The sequence below is a fragment of the Siphateles boraxobius genome, unplaced genomic scaffold, assembly GCF_051911475.1.
Source record: "Siphateles boraxobius isolate OS27281-9 unplaced genomic scaffold, OSU_SipBor_1 24, whole genome shotgun sequence".
In the NCBI taxonomy this organism is placed as follows: domain Eukaryota; kingdom Metazoa; phylum Chordata; class Actinopteri; order Cypriniformes; family Leuciscidae; genus Siphateles; species Siphateles boraxobius.
The window spans coordinates 3,223,020-3,244,316 of NW_027508855.1; the positions used below are offsets into that span (position 1 = coordinate 3,223,020).

The window sequence follows — 21,297 nt, forward strand, 5'->3', positions numbered from 1 at the left end:
CTGAGAGGCCATAGCTCAGGGGCCAAACTCAAAGCTTCTACATCTCCCGGGGTGGTAGATTTTGCCCCCGGTCTACAACAGAAGATCCCTCCTGACTGGAATCTTCCAAGGAGAGCTGCCCACACTTGGTCCGGCCAGAAAGGGGCTACTAGTAGACTGACCCCGTCCTAGCGAACTCTCTATAACTCCTAGGAGCAGAGCGATAAGGAGAAAAGCGTACAGGTGTAGCCTCAGCCATGTCTGTACCATGGTATCCAGTCCCAGAGGAGCTAAATGGATCAGAGAGAACCAGAGCAGACAGTGTGAAGTTTCTTGAGAAGCAAACAGGTCCAATTCCACCCGTCCAAACTTTTCCCAAATATACTCCACCACCTCAGGGTCGAGTCTCCATTCCCGGGCCTCAGCCTCTGCCTCGACAGGATGGCTGGGACAGAAACCAAGATTTCTTTCACATCATCAAGGAACGAAGGCATCTGTGCCTAACCTTGATAATGCAAAATGGGTTGCCCCTTGGGGAAAAACCCCTAGGTCTTGAGCCACCGCTGCAATAGTCTAATGCAAAGAAGGCCAAAAGAATCACATTGGGCGGAGCTGGCATGAGTCCCAACAGCTTTTTCAACTGTTTGACCATGATGGCCTGGCCTAGCCTGATTTTGTTCACTGTTGAGAGAAATTACTATATACGAGCAGGAGACAGCCATGCCTGCATGGTTACCAAGTCCCAAACTAGTCCTAAAAAAGTCCATAAGACATAACTAAACGTGAGACTATGTGTATTGTCATGCATTATTATTCTGCTAGTTAAAAATGTATTATCATGCAGTAACTTACAATACTTGCTCTGAGCGTGTGTGTGACAGTGATTCATGCACATACATGTCAGTCAGCGCGGCACCGCACATTAAGTTCGTAGAGAGCTTTATTCAGTCCATTTTAAATTCTGATAGATATTAAGTTCAAGTAAATGCACTAGAAATCCGCGCTCATTTAAGGGATGGAGAGAAAGCACTGACACCTGCAGGATTTCATCTGACGGTACTTTTTATTGAACACTAAATCTGAACTTCAAAAAGCAACAAAATCGTCAGACATCCATGAGTGCATGTTCACAGAAGAAAACAACTGAAAAACAGCGCCGGTTGTTCTCTCGATACTCGACAACAACGGAATCCAACGGCGTGGGCGAAGGAATAAGACGTGTATTAAATTGTTTTAAATAATCCAGAAAAAAGTACAAACACAGCAGAGATGGCAAGTTCAGCAGCTGGGATTAGCTGAGGTGACGTGATGGCCAACAGACAGAGAGCAGACAAACGGCTAGTGACAGCAGTGGCAATCCACCTGTCAATCAAGTGGCAACGCCCTTGATTATGCAGCATTTTAAGGTTTAATATAATTTAAACGGATGAGTTCTAAAAAAATTCACCCCCCTCACAGTTGTCATGAAGGTCAAAATATATAGACCATAACAACTTTAAACACCAAGCTGTAAAAATATTTTTTTAACTTGGGGTCAGATACAGATTTGACTCACTTTTGCTGCCAGCCTCAGGCGGGCAGTCGATGAATTGCAGTTTAATTCCCTTCCGTGTTGGTTTCAAGAGAGAGACAGGGAGGTTGCCGCTTGGATTGAACACACGGGTGCGCTGGAGTCTGAGAGGAGCCAGAGCTGCATCCATGCACTTTGTAAAGGTGCGAGGGGATAATGCTAAGCTGAAAGAAAGTACCCGATACTGGGAATCCCTCTCACTGAGCCTGCTCCGGGCCCACTACCATAGATAACACCCTGTTGAATCTTGGAGGGTGAGAACCAAACCTGCTCACGAGACTGACCTCCAGTGCATTTTGACGGGATAGGTCCAATGCCCATAAGGGGCTCAACTGTAGAGAGCGACCACAATGATACCGGACGGATTCTGAGACATGCGTTCACTGGAAACCACTGCTCGTGGAAAACCCATGTAAACCCATGCCGTCTCCTTGGTGGCCCCTTTAATCGTATAATACCCAACCCCCTCACCTTCATCAAGGTCCTTTAGCAGGTCGGCCTGGTATGCCTGAAGTATGGCCATTGTGTGAAGGCATGCACTAGCCTGACCTGCTGCCATGTAAGCCTTGCCTACCAGAGACAATGTTGTTCTACAGGGTTTGGTGGGCAGGGTCGGGGCCATGAGGGACGATGCAGCCTCAGGGGAGAGATAGCATGCCAGTGTCTCTTCAATCCTGGGCCTCGCTCCATAGCCATGCTCCCTCATCCTCCAAACAAAGCGTAGTTAGAGATAGTGGGGCTGGATATACGTGAGGAGAAGGGCTTTTCCCTGGACCTCAACACCTCGGTGTGGAGGTCTTGACAGAAAGGCAGGCCCGACGTGGAGGTTGAGTTTTACTGGGCAGGAAGCGCTCATCCAGCTTGATCTTACGATCCGATTCTTGTTTCTCAGCCAGCCAATCGATGTTTAACTTGGCCACTGTCAGTGTAACAACCTCCACTAGCTCCTCGTAAGCAGGGGATAGAGGTGGTGAATCCGCTAAATCCCCTGCCTCGATGGTCACAAGATCCACCCCCTTCTTGCTGAAGACACAGAAGCTAATGCTGCATTGTTCTGAGTATTCTTAATAGCTTCCACTGTACGCCGTCATATGTCACAGATTGATGTTGCGCCAATCACACATGCTTCAGATGCAGTCAAGCTGAGGCGTTCCCCATAGCGTCGACATCAGACACAGTGTGGAGTTCCCTTGAAAGGGAAACAAGCTTTGATGTTGTAGTTACAACATCTGCCAGCAGTGTCAAACTGCTAATGAGTCAAATAGTTACGGGAGAGCCAGGGATTATGGGTAATGTAGTTTTTTCATAGACCATTTTGCTATTTTAATACTTTTATATTGAAGTCAATCACACTGACTTGTGTGAAGCATACATCCCTGTTTAACAATCTTGAAGCTTAAAGGCCCACTGAAGTGCCTTGGAACACATAGCTTTGTTTGATGCATTGACATAATTTCCACTGAAGCAGGAAGCTAAGGCGGGACATATTGAATGGCTCCTCCCCCTTTACAAATAGCCAATAGCGTTTAATTTATCTCACAGACTGCAATTCATACTTGACAGCACCATGGAAGCGAATCCGAGCGCTGATGATACTTTGGATTCAATAGTAGAGGTGTGAATAAATTCTAGCCATTTCATTCTTAACCAACGTACTGTTGTAACACTGAATGAAACTCGAGCGCTCAATGGAGAAAATGAATGGGATTTTAATAACCACAACCCTACTGTTGCGCTTTTATACATCTGTTTACTCTTACCAAGCTCATGGGCAGTAGTGAAGGCAGAGGGCAACCCATCATCTTCAATCACAGAACAACTTCTCTTGGGATCACACATGGTGCCAACATCTGCCATACCTAGTGTGTCACATGTTGAGGCTCCACACAGGTCCTAGATCAGAAAAACAACAAAAAATTGTGGTCATTATCCTTATCTGAATTTTTTAACACATTGTAAATTCTAATTTGATTTGTCATTACAAGGCAATTTGAGTAGAAATTACATTTTCGCATATTTAACCCATACAAGGGTGTGCAATTTAAAATTATTATTTTTTAAGTACAATTATCCTTCAGTAAATATGAAAATTGCTGAGGATGCTAGGCAGTGTCACGCAATGGCATGTGGTTTCAACAACCCAATCTCATGAAATGCATCTCTTTGCACACATTGTATTTATCATGCAATTTATACACAAAAATTAGTTTTTACGTGCATATGATATACGCACTGTAAACCCCTTGGGTAGGATTAGTGGTGTGGGGTACGTGCGTATTAGTATAAACTCATTTGCGCGTATAAATTGCACGATAAATACATAGACAGTATAAGAAGTGGACAGAGCCATCTCATTGGAACTCAGTTGAGACAGTTGGAGCCCATTTTTAGCGATTTTTTAGCACTTCCGTTCCTGACGCGCAGACTCAAACCGACTCAAACTAAGCTTGATGACGTGAGCAACCTGTCTGACAGACGTAAATCTAGTAGCTGTGCGTGAAAATTGCCAACGTTAATCACTTCATATGTATTCACTTGCCACATACCGAATTATTTCCAATTCCCCAAAAACGTTGTTGAAATATTTTGTCCCGTTGCTTTTATGGACTCATTATCTATGGGCTTCTCCCTTGACGGGACGTCCCCACGATTGCCTGCGAGCTTCTCCTCCTGTCTATACGGTAATGTCTCTATTGTGCGACAAAAAGTCGCGTGGTTATGACGCAATCGTTAGCCTGTTTTTAACAAAAACGGCTTCTACGGGGCCATAACGTAAGATACAAAGTAATGGAGCCTTTTATACATTGTCGTGTTTATTTAGAAATATATAATGGACAAATGAAGTCTTTGGATGCCTCAGATGTAAAGTTATTCGCTGTCAAAGTGACGCCAAAATGAATGGGAGTCAATGGAATGCTAACAGCAGGTGAAGTTCTGCTACAATGGCGGCTCCCGCGAGGCTTCAACTTCCGGCTGATGGATTACCCCCTTGGATAAATACAATACATTTCATGCGTCATATAGAGACGCATTTCATGAGATCAGGCTGGGTTTCAATCATTGGTGCATAAATCCTGGTGTAAAGTTATAATATTAGTGATAATAAAAAGAAAAAAACCTTTCGGACAGCACTAATATGCAGGTAAATGTAACTGAAGAATCACACTAGCATAATGAAAATGAAAGTGGGTGGAAAAATAAGAAATAAGCTAGAGGAATGTGCTTTTGATTGACATGAAAATATTTCAGATACCCTAAAAATCTCTTATTTTTAATGTTGTAAAATATAATTTCTCAGTCCAAAGGAATTTCCAACTGACCTATTTTGTGTTATATGAATTTTCTCAAAATATCTGTTGAGCCCTACTGACTAAACATCATAATAGCAGGTTTGATGGTCAAACTTATTCCATGCTGCAACACCCTATACCAACTCCCAAAAGAGGACTAACACTGACTGCGGTCGTAACCTAAGCATTAAAAGTAGAGTTCCTTTCTGGCTGCAACATGCTTAAAGGGAACAGAAGCTTCACCACATTTAAAAGAGACTCCTTTAACACTCAACTTTTGCTCTGATAGCTTTGACCACAAAATAAATTGCATTGTCTAAGCATTGTCACAAATCAGTGAGAGCAACATATACCTGTATTTATACATAAACATAAAATTGTTAGTCATTTATATTAAAGTTTAAGACAGCTTATAAGGACAGGGGGGTTCTTCTGGTCTCTCTCATTTTTTATATGACCTAGTTCTCACATCTTCTCTATATTTCGTGATGTATGAGAATCCAGCTGCTAACTCCCAATGGTCATCATGGGGCTAATCATAAACAAAGTCCCCTGAATCTTTTTAGACCTTCTGACGATAGCAGCCTCACTCAAACATTCAACAGGTCAAAGAACTTCCCTCTAGTCAGGCATCTGCCAGAAATAAAGTGGTTGGGAGTGTATTCTTCAGTCATCATTTTGTGTGACAGCTAATCTGTGAGACAGAGACAGGGGTAGCTGCGGGTCATAATGGGCGTGCAAAAAGTTACACAATGCTACAACAGAAACTAAACCAGAGAATGTCTAATAGAAGAGAATTGGCACTGTGGATACTTCCGGTTTCTGGACTGGCTGCAGTAACACGTCTCTGTCCATGCGGGGGTGCTCCGAGTGCAGAATGAATGGGAGTCTATGGGGTTTCACCCCCAGAAATCCACTTTTCTCAGGGTGTAATTTTTTGTCAAGTCATTTGAAAGTTGCATTCAAAAGGGGGGCTAAGATAATACACTCAGCTGAAAATTGCATTTTTAAGTTCACTTATCTGTTCTAAAAATCCGTTCAAAAATGTGATGACGTCACATAATAGCAGAATGCTAGCGTGTTCCGGCCAACAACGACCTAACCTGTAAGAAATCTAAAGGACATAAGTACTCGTTCATTCGACTTTTGGACTATAATCTATATTGAACTTGCGGAATCAACAATAAAACCTACGTTGATTCAACGACAAGCAGGAGAAAGGGATACATTTAGCCGTCTAGCTCCATAGACTCCCATTCATTCTACACTCGCCCGTGATCACCTCCAGTGGAATTCTAATGGAACTGCAACCAAGATGATACAATGGGGCTAATAGGAATTGCCAAGGCTCTCCGTTAGAAGGGCTCTGACTAAACCCTAACCCTAACCCACACCCTAACAGGCTTCTTTCACGACCAATTGTAAAAATCTTTCAGCATGCCCCCTACCTTTCTGTATGACCTGACTCTACACTCAAGATGAAAATACAGCAAAGTTGAAAAACAAATGCAGCCCATTATTACATGAAGGCTACATGGCCTCTTCCCACAAATGCATGTAACAGGAAAGGTGTGACCTCTTTTTCTAAATCATTCCATTCTCCACTATCTCAACACCAGCTTTTCTATGCAAAAGGGTTTTTAACTTCACATTGGTGATTAAATTAGCCACGCTGCTCTAGTTACAAGTATACACAAACAATCTGAAAGCAGACGGTTTGTTGATTGGATTACTAAAGAACATGAACAATTGTAGTCATTCACAATTATGGTGTTAAGGTCATTACTTTGGTCATATGTAGTCCACAAAGTAGACTGCTATACACAATCTATTACAAACAAACATTCAGGGAAAAATGAGTTTAAGTTCAGTGGAAATAGATGAAACATCTAATTAAAAATTACAAACACTGTAGGCCAGATCCCTGTTCTGAAAAACTTGTACTTGTGTGACCAGGATCTAAAATCTGTTTGGACTGCTGGTTGAAATATGAAGAAACGAGCAAATGAGGTGAAAGGTTTAGTTTTTTATATGCAATATTTATCAAAAACCATTTAAGATATTATCTGATCAGTTTCATGTTACACCATTGAGTTATACCCTCAGTTCAGACTCCAAGTGCCCGATGACATGCTTTGGTAATAAAATAAGGTATGGGCTTTCTCACTGGATTCTAGCCATCTGCCTGTGCCAGGTGGAGGAAACAAAATCTTTTTCAGGTCCTGGTCAAGCTAGGTCCAGTGCTCTCACAAGGTTAGATAAGCAGCGAGAACAGAGACTTCCAAGTCATTTCAAGTCATGTTTGGCCAGAAATCTTTTTGTCCTCAGCAAAACAGGGAAGGGGTGGGGGGTGGGTTTGTCCATACTCTCCACAAGCAGCGCTGACCCAATTGGCATCCAACATTGCAAACATACGACTTTCATTATGCCTTTATAAAATCCAAACTGTTCCATATGTGCATTTCTCTCTCTTTTCCCTCTCTCACTAACTCTTGCCTTCCTTCGCACTTTCTATCTAGATCATTGTTGTACTTTCTCTGATAAACTATTTAACTCTACCCCTGCAGGGCAATAGTGGTTATATGGTTAGCAACCCAAGTAGATGTACACTTCCAGCAGAGTGTCTGTGCAAACAAGCGCATAATTAAATACAGGCTACATAGCAATCAAATTTTAGTGCTTCAAAAATACAAAATTAAGATGATTTTTCTAATGATTGCAACAGTGTATTTCCCAATTATTATTTGAGGTATTTAGTTTTCGCCATCTTGTTGTTGTTTCATTTTGTTCCAAAATTCTCTACTGCCCAAATGTCACGGTATACAAGTTCATTGCTTCCTTCTCGTCTCGTGTTTATGTTGTTGTATGAAAGCACGTGTGTAGTGGGCGTGAATGAGTGTCATTCCTTGATCCGCTCCAGCTGATCGTCATCACATCACCAGCTGCAGCCGATCTCATCTCACCATATATTCTCACAGTTCTCTCATCTCCTTTGTCAGATCGTTGGATGTTGTCTCTTGGATGTTGTCTCTTGGATGTTGTCTCTCCGTGTGGTGTTCCTGTTGGATTCGTTGGATGTTTGTCTCTCCGTGTGGTGTTCCTGTTGGATTCGTCGTCGTCTCTTCGTTGGATTGTCGTTTGGGTTTTCACTGCACTTCACGGGTTCGTCTTCGACCATCGAGGTCCCTGCGTCACCAGTCCACACCCGTGTTCCTGTCTAGCTTTTCATTGTTCAATAAAGAACTGAGTTTGACCTGCGATTGCTTCCGTCCTGTTTTTGACAACCATGACAGAACGATCTGACCCTGCTATGGAAGCAGCAGGTTCGCCGACCTCGTTGGAGGAATTCCTTCAGCACAGCGCGAGAAGAATGGATTCTCAGGAGAGGAATTTAGGGGACACGGGTCGTGCGGTACAAGCTTTGGTGACGCAGGTGTCCGAGCTCACCCAGCAGATCCAATTACTTCGTGCTCCCGCTGCGCCACCCACACCAGCTGTTCCCCCCACACCACCAGCGATCGCTACGACATCAGAGCCACGCCTACCTGTTCCAGAATCATACGCTGGTGAGTCTGCTTACTGCAGAGCATTTCTGACACGTTGTGCCATGCATTTTGCACTGCAACCGAGAACTTTCAATAATGAGCCAGCCAAGGTGGCATTTGTCATTACTTTGTTGACCGGAAAGGCGGCGTTATGGGGGACAGCGGTGTGGGAAAATCAAGACCCTTGCTGTGCCTCGTTCCAGGCACTCTCCTCAGAGATGAGACGGGTGTTCGATCGGGCCGTCGCGGGGAGAGAGGCTGCCAGGGTGTTGGCCGGCCTCCGTCAGGGTGACAGGTCGGTCTCGGACTATTCGATCGAGTTCCGCACCCTGGCGGCCGAAAGCCAGTGGAACGAGGCGGCGCAGTGGGACATGTTCCTGCATGGGTTGGCTGACCGCGTCCAGAGGGAGATCTACGCCCTGGACCTCCCCACGACGATGAATGGACTCGTCGAGCTCGCTCTGAGGGTGGACGCTCGCATCACCAGAGTCGGGGGAAGAGCACCGTCCATTTGGTCTCCAGCTGGAGCAGAGGGTCAACGGTCCAGTGGCAGGGACGTGGTCAGCCCAGTCTTCGATCACGAACCCATGCAGGTGGGTCGAGCTCGGCTTTCCCGGGAGGAGAGGGAAAGGCGGAGGTCCCAGGGCCTCTGCCTATACTGTGGAGGTTCGGGACATTTTGCCTACAACTGCCCGGTAAAAGGCCAAGCCCGATAGTAAGTATGAGGCTACTATCGGGTGGGATCTCCGCCGAGAAGACCTCATCCACATCTACCCTCCTTCCGGTAAGACTGAGATGGTCAATTCACCAGCACGACTGTCAAGCACTTCTGGACTCCGGGGCTGAGGGTAATTTTATGGACAGTACTTTTGCACATAGACTTCAGATTCCCCTTAAACCACTCACACAGAGGATTGCAGTACACGCATTAAATGGTCAAGAACTTCCCATCATCTCGCTCATCACCGAAAACATCACACTCATCACCTCAGGCAATCACTCAGAAACTATTTTTTTTTATATACTGGATTCCCCCCTGGCACCTGTAGTTCTTGGACACCCCTGGCTCATTCATCACAACCCTCGTGTGGACTGGCAGCAAAGAGCTATTCTGGAGTGGAGCAAGGAATGTCATAAGTCTTGTCTGATGTCTGCTTGTCCGTCTGTGCCTGTTTTTGTGTTACAGGAGGAGGCAGGGGACTTGTCTAACGTGCCCGAGGAGTACCACGATCTGAAGGAAGTGTTCAGTAAGTCTCGGGCTGCTTCTCTTCCTCCGCATCGTCCCTATGACTGTGCCATAGATTTACTGCCAGGTAAGTCTCCGCCTAAGGGCAAGTTATATTCGCTTTCCAATCCGGAGAGGGAGGCTATGGAGAAATATATTTCTGATTCTCTGGCAACCAGTTTCATCCGTCCTTCCTCTTCTCCGGCGGGGGCGGGGTTCTTTTTTGTGGGAAAGAAGGACGGGTCTCTGCGACCTTGTATTGACTACCGGGGGCTGAATAACATCACGGTAAAGAATACTTATCCTTTGCCGTTAATGTCTTCAGCCTTCGAGAGGTTGCAGGGAGCGTCTGTTTTCACGAAATTGGACTTGCGTAACGCTTATCATCTGGTTCGCATTAGGGAGGGGGATGAATGGAAGACTGCCTTTAACACCCCCAGGGGGCACTTTGAATACTTGGTCATGCCTTTCGGGCTGTCCAACTCCCCAGCAGTCTTCCAGGCACTGGTCAATGACGTGTTGCGAGACATGATAGATCAGTTCATATATGTTTACCTGGATGACATATTGATATTTTCCTCGTCTCTCCAGGAACATGTGCAACACGTTCGACGAGTGCTTCAGAGGTTGCTAGAGAATGGGCTTTTTGTCAAGGCGGAGAAATGCGATTTTCATGCACAGTCTGTTCCTTTTCTAGGATACATCATTTCGTCTGAGGGAATGCGTGTGGACCCTGAGAAGGTTAAGGCTGTGGTAGAGTGGCCAAGTCCAGATTCCCGTAAGGCCCTGCAGAGGTTTCTGGGGTTCGCCAACTTCTATCGGCGTTTCATTCGCAACTTCAGCCAACTAGCCGCACCTCTGACTGCCTTGACCTCCCCCAGAACTCCGTTCAGGTGGTCAGATACAGCCGAGGCTGTGTTTGCCAAACTCAAGAGCCGCTTTGTTTCAGCTCCCATCCTCGTTGCCCCTGATTCTTCACGTCAGTTCGTGGTGGAGGTCGACGCATCAGAGGTGGGGGTAGGAGCAGTCCTGTCCCAGCGTTCGCCCGCAGACGATAAGATGCATCCTTGCGCGTTTTTTTCTCATCGATTATCCCCAGCCGAACGCAATTACGACATTGGTAACAGGGAGTTGTTGGCAGTCAAGTTAGCGTTGGAGGAATGGCGTCATTGGTTAGAAGGTGCGGGGGTTCCTTTTATCGTCTGGACCGATCACAAGAATCTAGAGTACATCAGAACCGCCAAAAGATTGAACTCCAGGCAGGCTCGGTGGGCACTTTTTTTCGGTCGCTTTGATTTTTCTCTCTCGTACCGCCCGGGTTCTAAGAACATCAAACCCGACTCTTTATCTCGCATTTTTGATCGTTCCGAACGCCCGTCTACTCCCGAGTGCATTTTACCGGAAACCCTATTTGTTTCCACACTCGTATGGGAGATCGAATCGAAGGTCAAGACGGCCTTAGAAGGGGTAATGCCTCCGCCCGGTTGCCCACCGAATCGCTTATTTGTGCCGGAGGGATTACGGTCCGACGTTATACAGTGGGGTCATTGCTCCAACGTGGCTTGTCATCCAGGAGTTAATCGTACTAAGTTTTTAGTCAAGCAACGATTTTGGTGGCCACTTATGGCTCGTGACATCCACAGTTTTGTTTTGGCTTGCTCGGTCTGTGCCACTGGTAAGACTTCCAATCGTCCGCCTGATGGGCTCCTTCAACCGCTGCCTGTCCCTTCGAGACCCTGGTCCCATATCGCTCTAGATTTTGTCACCGCCCTCCCGCCCTCCCAGGGCAACACAGTCGTTTTGACTGTGGTGGACCGGTTCTCGAAGGCGGCTCATTTCATTCCCTTACCCAAATTACCCTCAGCTAAGGAGACAGCGTTGACAGTCATTGACCACGTCTTTCGCTTACATGGCCTCCCGATGGACGTGGTCTCTGACAGAGGACCCCAGTTTGTGTCCAAATTTTGGCAAGAATTTTGTAAGTTACTGGGGGCGACAGTTAGTCTGTCCTCAGGGTTCCACCCCCAGAGCAATGGTCAGACCGAGAGAGCCAACCAAGATCTGGAAAGGGTGTTGCGATGTTTGGTTTCTAAGAATCCTTCCTCTTGGAGTCAACAGATTTCCATGGTGGAGTACGCCCACAATACGTTACCAGTGTCGGCTACGGGCCTATCTCCGTTTGAGTGTAGTTTAGGTTACCAGCCACCTATTTTTCCTAGTCTGGAATCCGAGGTCGCGGTCCCCTCCGCTCACGCCTTAATCCAGAGGTGTCACCGCACTTGGACTAGAGCCCGTGAGGCTCTACTCCAAGTGGGGGCGCGCACCAAGGCTAAGGCCGATCGCCACCGGTCGAAGCCTCCCGTATACGTCGTTGGTCAAAAAGTGTGGCTTTCAACTAAGAACATTCCTCTCCGATCCGTCTCTAATAAGCTTGCCCCCAAATTCATTGGCCCGTTCACTGTCACCAAGATCATTAGTCCGGTGACAGTCCGCCTTAGTTTACCTCCAGCGTACAGGAGGGTTCACCCCGTTTTCCATGTTTCAAAAATCAAGCCCGTGTTTCATGCTCGCATTAATCCGCCAGTCCCGGTTCCCCCCCCGCCGCGTCTCGTAGATGGGGAGACCACCTATTCGGTAAATCGCATTCTGGATTCTAGACGGAGGGGACGTGGATTTCAGTACTTGGTGGACTGGGAAGGTTACGGTCCGGAGGAGAGAAGTTGGGTTCCGGCTAGAGACATCCTGGATCACTCTCTGATCGATGATTTCAATCGACAGGTAAGGGAGTCTGGGAACGCCAGGAGGCGTTCCTAGGAGAGGGGGTACTGTCACGGTATACAAGTTCATTGCTTCCTTCTCGTCTCGTGTTTATGTTGTTGTATGAAAGCACGTGTGTAGTGGGCGTGAATGAGTGTCATTCCTTGATCCGCTCCAGCTGATCGTCATCACATCACCAGCTGCAGCCGATCTCATCTCACCATATATTCTCACAGTTCTCTCATCTCCTTTGTCAGATCGTTGGATGTTGTCTCTTGGATGTTGTCTCTTGGATGTTGTCTCTCCGTGTGGTGTTCCTGTTGGATTCGTTGGATGTTTGTCTCTCCGTGTGGTGTTCCTGTTGGATTCGTCGTCGTCTCTTCGTTGGATTGTCGTTTGGGTTTTCACTGCACTTCACGGGTTCGTCTTCGACCATCGAGGTCCCTGCGTCACCAGTCCACACCCGTGTTCCTGTCTAGCTTTTCATTGTTCAATAAAGAACTGAGTTTGACCTGCGATTGCTTCCGTCCTGTTTTTGACAACCATGACACCAAAAAGCTCAATAAAAGAGTTTCTCATTGAATCGCACCATGTGACGAACTTGAGAACCACACAGACTGCAAAAAACAAGCTCACATGGCAGTCAACAAGCTCCAAGCTAGTGATCATTTTCAAACCAAATATGTTGTTAAATAAAAATATGAGATGGGCCTATGTAGCCCAAGGCTGTTGGTTACTTTTAGTTTGCCAACTAAGGAACATAGCTGAAAAGGCAGATGTAGGATTGTGCAAATGTTTGATGCTAGTAACTTTAACAATGGAAGCCATAAGAGGCCATGCATTATTATTTTTTATTTCTTGTTTTCTCATGATCTCAACCTAATGTTCTTGTGACCTCGACAACAAAAGTTTTCTTGTGATCTTTAAATATAAAAAAGTGATATTAGTATATAATATATAAAATATAAATAAAAACTGATATTAGACATTTGATAAACATTCAATCTTTTCTTTAGTGTTAAATGACGCAGAGAACAAATTTGAGCAAACAAGCTGAATTTCATGAGTTTCATAAATTTATGATGCTCTGGAGGTGGCAAATTCTAAGCTGTGATATTAATTTTGCCCACTAGAAGGAGCCACAGGATAATACAACTGTTAAGTCTTAAAAGATATAAAAAGTTTATATCAAATGCATAGATCTTGTACATTTGCATCTTAAAATATGTCAGTGCCATTGTTTTGTTTTAAAGAGGTGGTTGATTATGATTTCACTTTTCTAACTTTAGCTAGTGTGAAATGTTGCTGTTTGAGCATAAACAACATCTGCAAAGTTACAACGCTCAAAGTTCAAAGCGAAGGAAGATTTTTTTCTTTTAAAGAAATTGCTTTTTAAGGAATACAACAAATGGCTGGTAGGGATTACACGACATTCCTCCAGGGTTAGTGACATCACTTACACCAATATTTACATAAACCCTGCCCCGGAACATGATTTATAGATTATCAAGAAGATAACTACACATAAGCTACATAAATTCATCAACTAACCATTCAGAAATGTTGTCTACATGTTGTCACTTCTTCTTGAGTCTCTCCATCTTTCTGACTCAAAGTTTTTGAAATTTTCAATTCATGTCTGTGTGAGGTAATCGAAGCCCCCTGTGCTGGGAGCAGCAGCTCATTTGCATTTAAAGGGACAAACACGAAACGAGGCGTTTTTGCTCACCCTCAAAAAGTGACATAAACTTTAACATGCTATATAAAAATATCTGTGAGGTATTTTGAGCTAAATTTTCACATACACACTCTGGGGACATCAGAGATCATCTTGTGAAAAGGGAATTACCACCCCTTTAAGATGCACACTCGTATTCTTTTCTAAGACACATTTATAAAAGCTACTTAATAGTAGTAATTGAGCTAAGGCTTAGTCCTGGCTTAATCTAAGCCTTGTCTGTGAAACCAGGCCTACATGTTTAACTTTTATAGACCCCACTAAAGCATTTTGTTTTTCAAGTTGGCAAATATGATTAAAACACTTAAAGGCCCACTGAAGTGCCTTGGAATGCACAGCTTTGTTTGATGCGTTGACATAAATTCCACTGAAGCAAGAAACTAAGGTGGGACATATTGAATCGCTCCTCCCCCTTTTCAAATTAGCCAATAGCATTTAGTTTACCTCACAGACTACAAGTTGTACTTGACAGCACCATCGAAGCAAATCCGAGTGCTGATGATACGTTGGATTCATAAGTAGAGGTGTGAATAAATTCTAGCCATTTCATTCTTAACCAACGTACAGTTGGAAAAAGGAATAAAACTCGAGCGTTTGAGCAACCGAACACAAATCTCCTCCCCATATTGCTCCGTGACGTGTCAACGGTCACTTTAGCCAGGTAGTATTTATAGCATAGAGAGTGGGACGCTTTAGATTCTAGTGAAGATTTGATTGGACAGAAGATGTGATGAGAAGCTGAAATCCACGGGGATGTCATAAAACCCTTGATCCATTTTAGTGGAAGTGAGAGACTGTACGTTTTGAATGCTTATACCTTCTAAATGAGAATGTTGTCATTGTTTTGGAACACACCACCTTATTAATAGCATTACGGCTAACATATTCATAACTAAAAGCTAAAAAACTTACATTTTGATTTCAGGGGGCCTTTAAGTGTTTAACTGCAAGCCTAAGTAATCAGACAGCACATTCTCAAATAACCTGACACCAGCTCAGAAGCACATGAAGCACAGGAATTATTCCATTTACTGTTCCCTAACATGTTATGTGACAGATTTTCTGTGTAGTATTTCTGCAATCCAGTACTACTCTTATATTTTCTGCAAAAATATTTGGGGGGAAAAAGTTATGTTGTAGAAACTATTCTGCATACTACCTTTTAGAAAAAAGTTCCAAAGTTATTTAAAAAGTATAATGCATTGGCTATCAGCACAAATCCTTCACTTTCCATTAGTGCCACACATTCAATAGTGGACAAATGCCTTTGATGGAGGCTGCATTTAGCAAATGCAAATAAACTTCAGATGCGCCTTTCTGTCTCCATGATGAACTGTTGAGTCAAACTTTTCAACTGGTTTGCTGTTACAAATTACCCAAATTATACATAACACAATGATCTATTATAAAATAACAGTAATGCTCTTTATGAAATGTCAGGTAGGCTATACGAGTATGCAGATGTATGTACAAACAAGAATAATTCCTTCAGGAAGGTGTGCAGTTTGCATAGTGGATGTACACAAAAAGCAAACATTATGATGTAAAGTAGATTGAATAACAACACCTTTTCTGGGAGGCTAAACATATAAGTAAACATATTTTCTGGGAGGCTAAGAACAGTCATCTGATTCTTTGAAACAAGTTCTCAAACTTGTGACGCTGTTCTTAATGCAGTTGCACTACCTGGCCGTATACTAGTTGCCTCAAGGTCCTAAAACTGTAGTTCATGTGCTGAAGTTGCATGTAAAGTTTTGTAAATCCATCTTATGTCACTATTGTAATGGTTACATTTCATGTTGCCATAGCATGACTCTCAGTCTCTCTTTCAACAGTGGCCTTACAATTCTTGCTCTGGTTTTTATTAAACATGAATTGTTGTAATTTTGCATGGCTGGCCAACAATGACTCATGTTGAGACTTTTCTTGTTTCTTGCAACAAATGTTTCTTAAAAAAACATACTCTCTGCCATAATATTTAATTGGTGAATAAAAATGCAATAATCCACTGCTGGTTTTGATGCAACTACATTATTTGACAGAATGATGTACTGAAAACGGAAACGGTTTTTTTCCATTTGTACAGATGACAACGTTATTGAAATGATTCCTGTTCACACGGATCCGTGAAAAAGACTAAAAATGCTGTATTATGCATGCCAGGCAAATAGTTGGCAATGTCACTTTGTAAAGAAAGACTATCACTGTAACGGTACTGATCCACTTGTCCGTGCGACACTTCAGTCGCGCCGCACTCCGCTTTATTCCTATGGGTGACGTCACGCGACTTTAACGCGCCCGCAAAGCATCCCGGGAAGGCGGCGCTTCATTTGGAAAAATGCTGCACGTCAAAAAGCTGGCCGATGCCCATCTTTATGAAAATGAATCCGTCAAACGCGACGCGTCTATCCAATAGAAGTAGTCTCTCGAGAGGCCTTTGTTCTAGACTGGCCGCTGGGTCAAAACCACGCCCATAGCGGTAAACTTGAGGAACGCCCATCAACTTACAAATGTGGAGAGGCGTGCGACACCGCGCTTCAGACGTGTCGCAAAAGTGGATCTCTACCGTAAAGCTGCTTTGAAACAATCTGTATTGTAAAAAATGTGCTACATAAAGGTGACTTAAAGGTGACTCGAAAATTATCTATAGGTGACCTATAGATCACAACAGAACAGGGTGGATAAAAAAGATAGGCCGATGTCATTTGATTTCCAGCCTGCAGCTGGTATTGGAGCTCTGCAGCACCCTAGATATCGTGTCCACATAGGTTTTCTCTCTTCTCAGATTCTCCTCATTAAATACTAGTAATAAGGAACATACTGAAAGGGGGTGGGAGGAGAAAGAGGGGGTAAAGGTCACTCACAGCTGCAACTGTGGTTAGGGGAAGCTCCCCTCGAAACTGGACACTTCCCATTAGTGTATCTCCCAAAGTCCTGTATGAAACTCCCTTTAACTCTTAAAGAAATAGTTATATCATAATTTTCTGATGAATGAACGAAATGGCTCGAAAAAAGATTTGTTCATTTTGATGAACGAGTTTGAACAGCAAAGTCACGAACATGCATCACAGAACAGAGCAAGGCGAGCATTTGTGCTTATAAAACTAAACTTTTTTATTTATTTTTGAAATGACCGATCGTTTCGCAAGATAAGACCCTTATTCATCGTCTGGTGTCGTTTAAAGCCATTTGAAGCTGCACTGAAACTGTCATTTGGACCTTGGATCGTTTGGTACCCAATGAAGTCCATAATATGGAGAAAAATCCTAATGTTTTCATCAAAAACCTTAATTTCTTTTCGACTGAAGAAAGAAAGACATGGACATCTTGGATGACATGGGGGTGCGTAAATTATCATCAAAAGTTTTTTAAAAAGTGAACTACTCCTTTAAGCTGTAATCTTCATTTAAGTGTCAAGGGAATCTACATTTTTAGATGCAGTATGTCCATATGTTCAACACATACCTGCTATAGTGTTCATCTATCACATCCCCTTATTCATCTGTCTATCGATCGATATTTGTCATTTCAATCATATTTCTCTCTGTATTATTTATGCAGACTTGCATAATGAACCTACTCAGGTTGGAAACTTTTTCCTTTATGTAGGTTAACAGATGTAAAAGTCTAGCCCCTCTCCAAATCATCTTGACTCATCCAAGACCATGGAGAAACCCAGCAATCTCTCTCTCTCTCTGTCCACAGGGAGTAATGAACATAATGAGTGGAAGAATGTAGGGAGTAACAGTGCTCTCTTGCTAAAATGCTTCATAAGTTCCCTTTGGAGAAGAAACAATAAAACATTTACTCCTCTTAGAATGATTCACTACAGGTCTCATCCAGACTAGGCAGACAAAACTGGTCTGGATGTCCAACTCAGGTCATGTGTAACTGCAGTAGATTACCAGAGGATACAATGGTTGCACTCATCTGGCGTGTTTGGAGCTGTTTTCACACATACAAGTGTTCCTAAAAAACAGCTGACAGCCTAAAATGAGTTCATGTGAGTTGGTAAGGGTGAGTCGGTGCAAAGAAGGAGTTTCTGTGTGAGTAAAGGCATAATCTGACATACTGGAGACTGAATGCAAAGCTTTATGTAGCCATTCCTTAATGTTGCCCTGGTCAATGTCATTGAAAACAGTTGATAACAGCTGGAATGAATGGAAACAAGGCACTATTTGTGAGGAGAAACTTTTATTCTGCAGTGGGGTTAAATAAGGGCAGGAAGATGTGAAGTTGAAGGAAGTTGATGTTATCACTAACAAGCAGAATTTCATACAGGTTAGGTAACCAATAAAGATTATTATCTTTTAATTTGCACGTCATCACAATTTACGTAAAACAGAATAAAGGTTGTTGGTGTTTTATTGCCACTAGTGTTCATTTCAGATGCAAACGGAAGTGAATTGCATGTACAGGTAGGTACAGTTTTGGAATTTTGCGACAATAGGTAAAGTGAGCCTATGTTGAAAATTGACAAAAAACAATCGACTATAAAAGGATCATTAAATTGGTCAGTAATACTAGCGCACTATATTCCAAATCTTCTGGAGCCATGTGGTAGTTTTGCATGAAAAACAAACTGAAATTTAAAGGAAAAATCATATGGCTTCAGAACACTTAATATATAGTGCATGAGTAAGGTCACCTTTATGGTGCCCTTTTGTCATTTTGGAGTTTGACAGCACACTTCCACATTAGTTTTAATGGTATGAAAAAAAGTGTCCTAGATATTCGTCACCTTTTGGGTTCGATGACAGAAAAAGTGTCAGGGGTTTGGAATGACATGAGGGATTAGTAAATGATAACAAATCTTTTATCTTTGTGTGAACTATCCCTTTACCTACAAATAATCACACTCTTTCTGTTTTCTTCCAAAATAATCTTTTCAGACCTGCCAAGAGTTTAAATGATTTTTAGCTCTGACATAATGCCAATGCTAATTTGACTCTGCCATGTGAAGAAATTGCACTTTTTTATTTATTTAGACATTGTATGTCCAGTCTCAAATCATTTATCATTGCTAATCCTGCTCTAAATGCTTTCAATTAAAAATAATGCTCCAAAAGTTCAATGAGATCAATGAGCAAATGATTTTATCACTCTGCTAATTATGCATATGTGAATTGTATCTCTGCTGATTCATAGCACACATTCTTACTCACAGTGTGATACAGGGCAGTAGCTCCAAGGCAGGCCTGACCCATGACCTTAAGAACACTTATAAACATGAGGCAACTGCAGGTTAACTGGAGAGGCCACTCTTGTTGCAGCCTGCCTATTACTCTTTGAGACACAAAATATATTTCAAAGTTTAAAAAGCTTTGTATACCAATATGTGTTCAGATATAAAAAAATAAAAAAAATTAGGTTAGAATAAAAACTCATTCAAGCATGTACAATTATTATTATTTTACAAACAATGCATGATTAAAACACCATATTTATACTTATGCAGTGCACATTTGGACTAAAAAACTTTGATTACAGTGTTGTCATAAATCATGTCTAAATTGGGTTGATTATTGGGTTAGTAAATTGCAGCCGCTTGAGTGGTGTTCAGTTTTGTTTCATGTTGCAAGCCATCTTGATATAATTACCACAAGATCCATTAGCCGGATCATTCTATTCACTGATTCTCATACTGCCCCCTATTGACAAAACGCGCATTACCCCTTACCTGTTTTGTGAATAGGATTGCCGTATCCCAATACTCCTCGTGCTTGTCGTTGTTTTTGTTCAGCTTCTTCTGCCAGGTGCAGAAATTACGCAGGGTCATCGCCGCGTTTTCGGAAACCTTGGGTCCTTTCTCTTCCTCGTTAATCACCATAAACTTGACAACCACGATGTTGATTGAGTTGAGAATGGTGGGGTGTTTGTAAAGCTTAGCCGCCACGGACATTAAGGTCAGCACGTAATGCTTGAGGTCATCGCCGTGGAATTTGGCCATAGATTCATCGGCCACCACTAATGTCTCTACATAACGCGGAATGGAGACGAATCTTTTCGAGCGGTTTTTCAGAACTGACATAGTGATGTTACTCATGTGTTCCTTCATGTGCTTAAACTTCCCCAAAGACTGCGCAACGGTGTGGGTCACATCGCTGTCCACGCCGCACCTTGACGTTGAGTTTCCACTCAGATTGGCGTTAGATCTGCGTCTGATGACATGCGCATCCACATTATCCCGGCCGGTGTCATTAAAAGCCGGCTTGACGAAATATTCCCAGCCATCGTAACCGAATGCGCCCTGCAGCCCCTTGCACAAGCTGAGCGCTGCATAGGAATATGGATCAGAATTCACCTCACCGGCATAAAAACACCGGTTCAGATCTTCACTGTGCGCGGAATTTTGAGCAGTTAGGTCGGCGCGCGTCGAGAAACCGGGAGCAATGAAGCTTGAGTCTGACTGCAATTCGAGTACAAAATCTTGTTCAAATGCACTTATTTTAAATACAACTTTTTTCTCCAACGTGTTGTCTTCTGCACCGACTAAACTGTTCTTGACATGATTCAGTCTAACTGGCACGCAAAACTGACTCTGCATTGAATTCACATTTTCCAATTGAGTATAGAACACGTTAACAAGAAGAACTGACCTTAGCAACAAAAACATGTTTGTGCGCGAGAAAATTGATTGATAAAGCGCAAATTGTGATAGAGTGAGATTTGGATGCAACAATATTCCAGGATGCGGTTGCACTAAAATGTTGCTTTTGCGCGTCCACAAAGTGTGAAATCCGCCGGTCTGTGATCCATCCCTTTCTTGTACCTGTAGACTGAAGCGGCTCTGCTCATCTGTCGTCTTTATGTGCGCGCGTCATGTGCAAACATCTAGCGCTTGTCATCAGAAGTATTTGGGGAGGTGCTCGAGAGGCTCACTGTGTAAGCTATGCCTCTCGATTTAAGGTTAAGCCTGCAACTACTTGTGGCTCTGTGAGCTTTCGCATCATCAGCCTGCAGCGCTCCAAGAGCCGGGTTTCCCTCCCACTTCATTTACAGCATCCAAACAGCCTCTTACAATATGAAGTTCGCAAGGGGAGGACAGCACATGGACTATATATCATATATATATATATATATATATATATATATATATATATATATATATATATATATACACACACACACACACACAAGTACTGCAAAGTTCTAAATATATTCTATTATGATCTTAATTTTTTTAAATTTTT

The 21,297-nt window shown here is 43.2% G+C and overlaps 1 protein-coding gene across 1 annotated transcript in view; it reads right to left on the minus strand.

The window, feature by feature from the left end:
* adamts15a (ADAM metallopeptidase with thrombospondin type 1 motif, 15a) overlaps positions 1-20,932 on the minus strand; it is a 32,455-nt gene extending 11,523 nt beyond the window's left edge. The window contains exons 1-2 of the mRNA XM_077240752.1: positions 19,785-20,932; positions 3,310-3,442 (exon numbers count right to left, since the gene is read on the minus strand). Coding sequence (XP_077096867.1) covers positions 3,310-3,442; positions 19,785-20,720 — 1,069 coding nt within the window. The 5' untranslated portion in view covers positions 20,721-20,932. The remainder of the gene's footprint in view (positions 1-3,309; positions 3,443-19,784) is intronic.
* Positions 20,933-21,297: the final 365 nt, after the last annotated feature.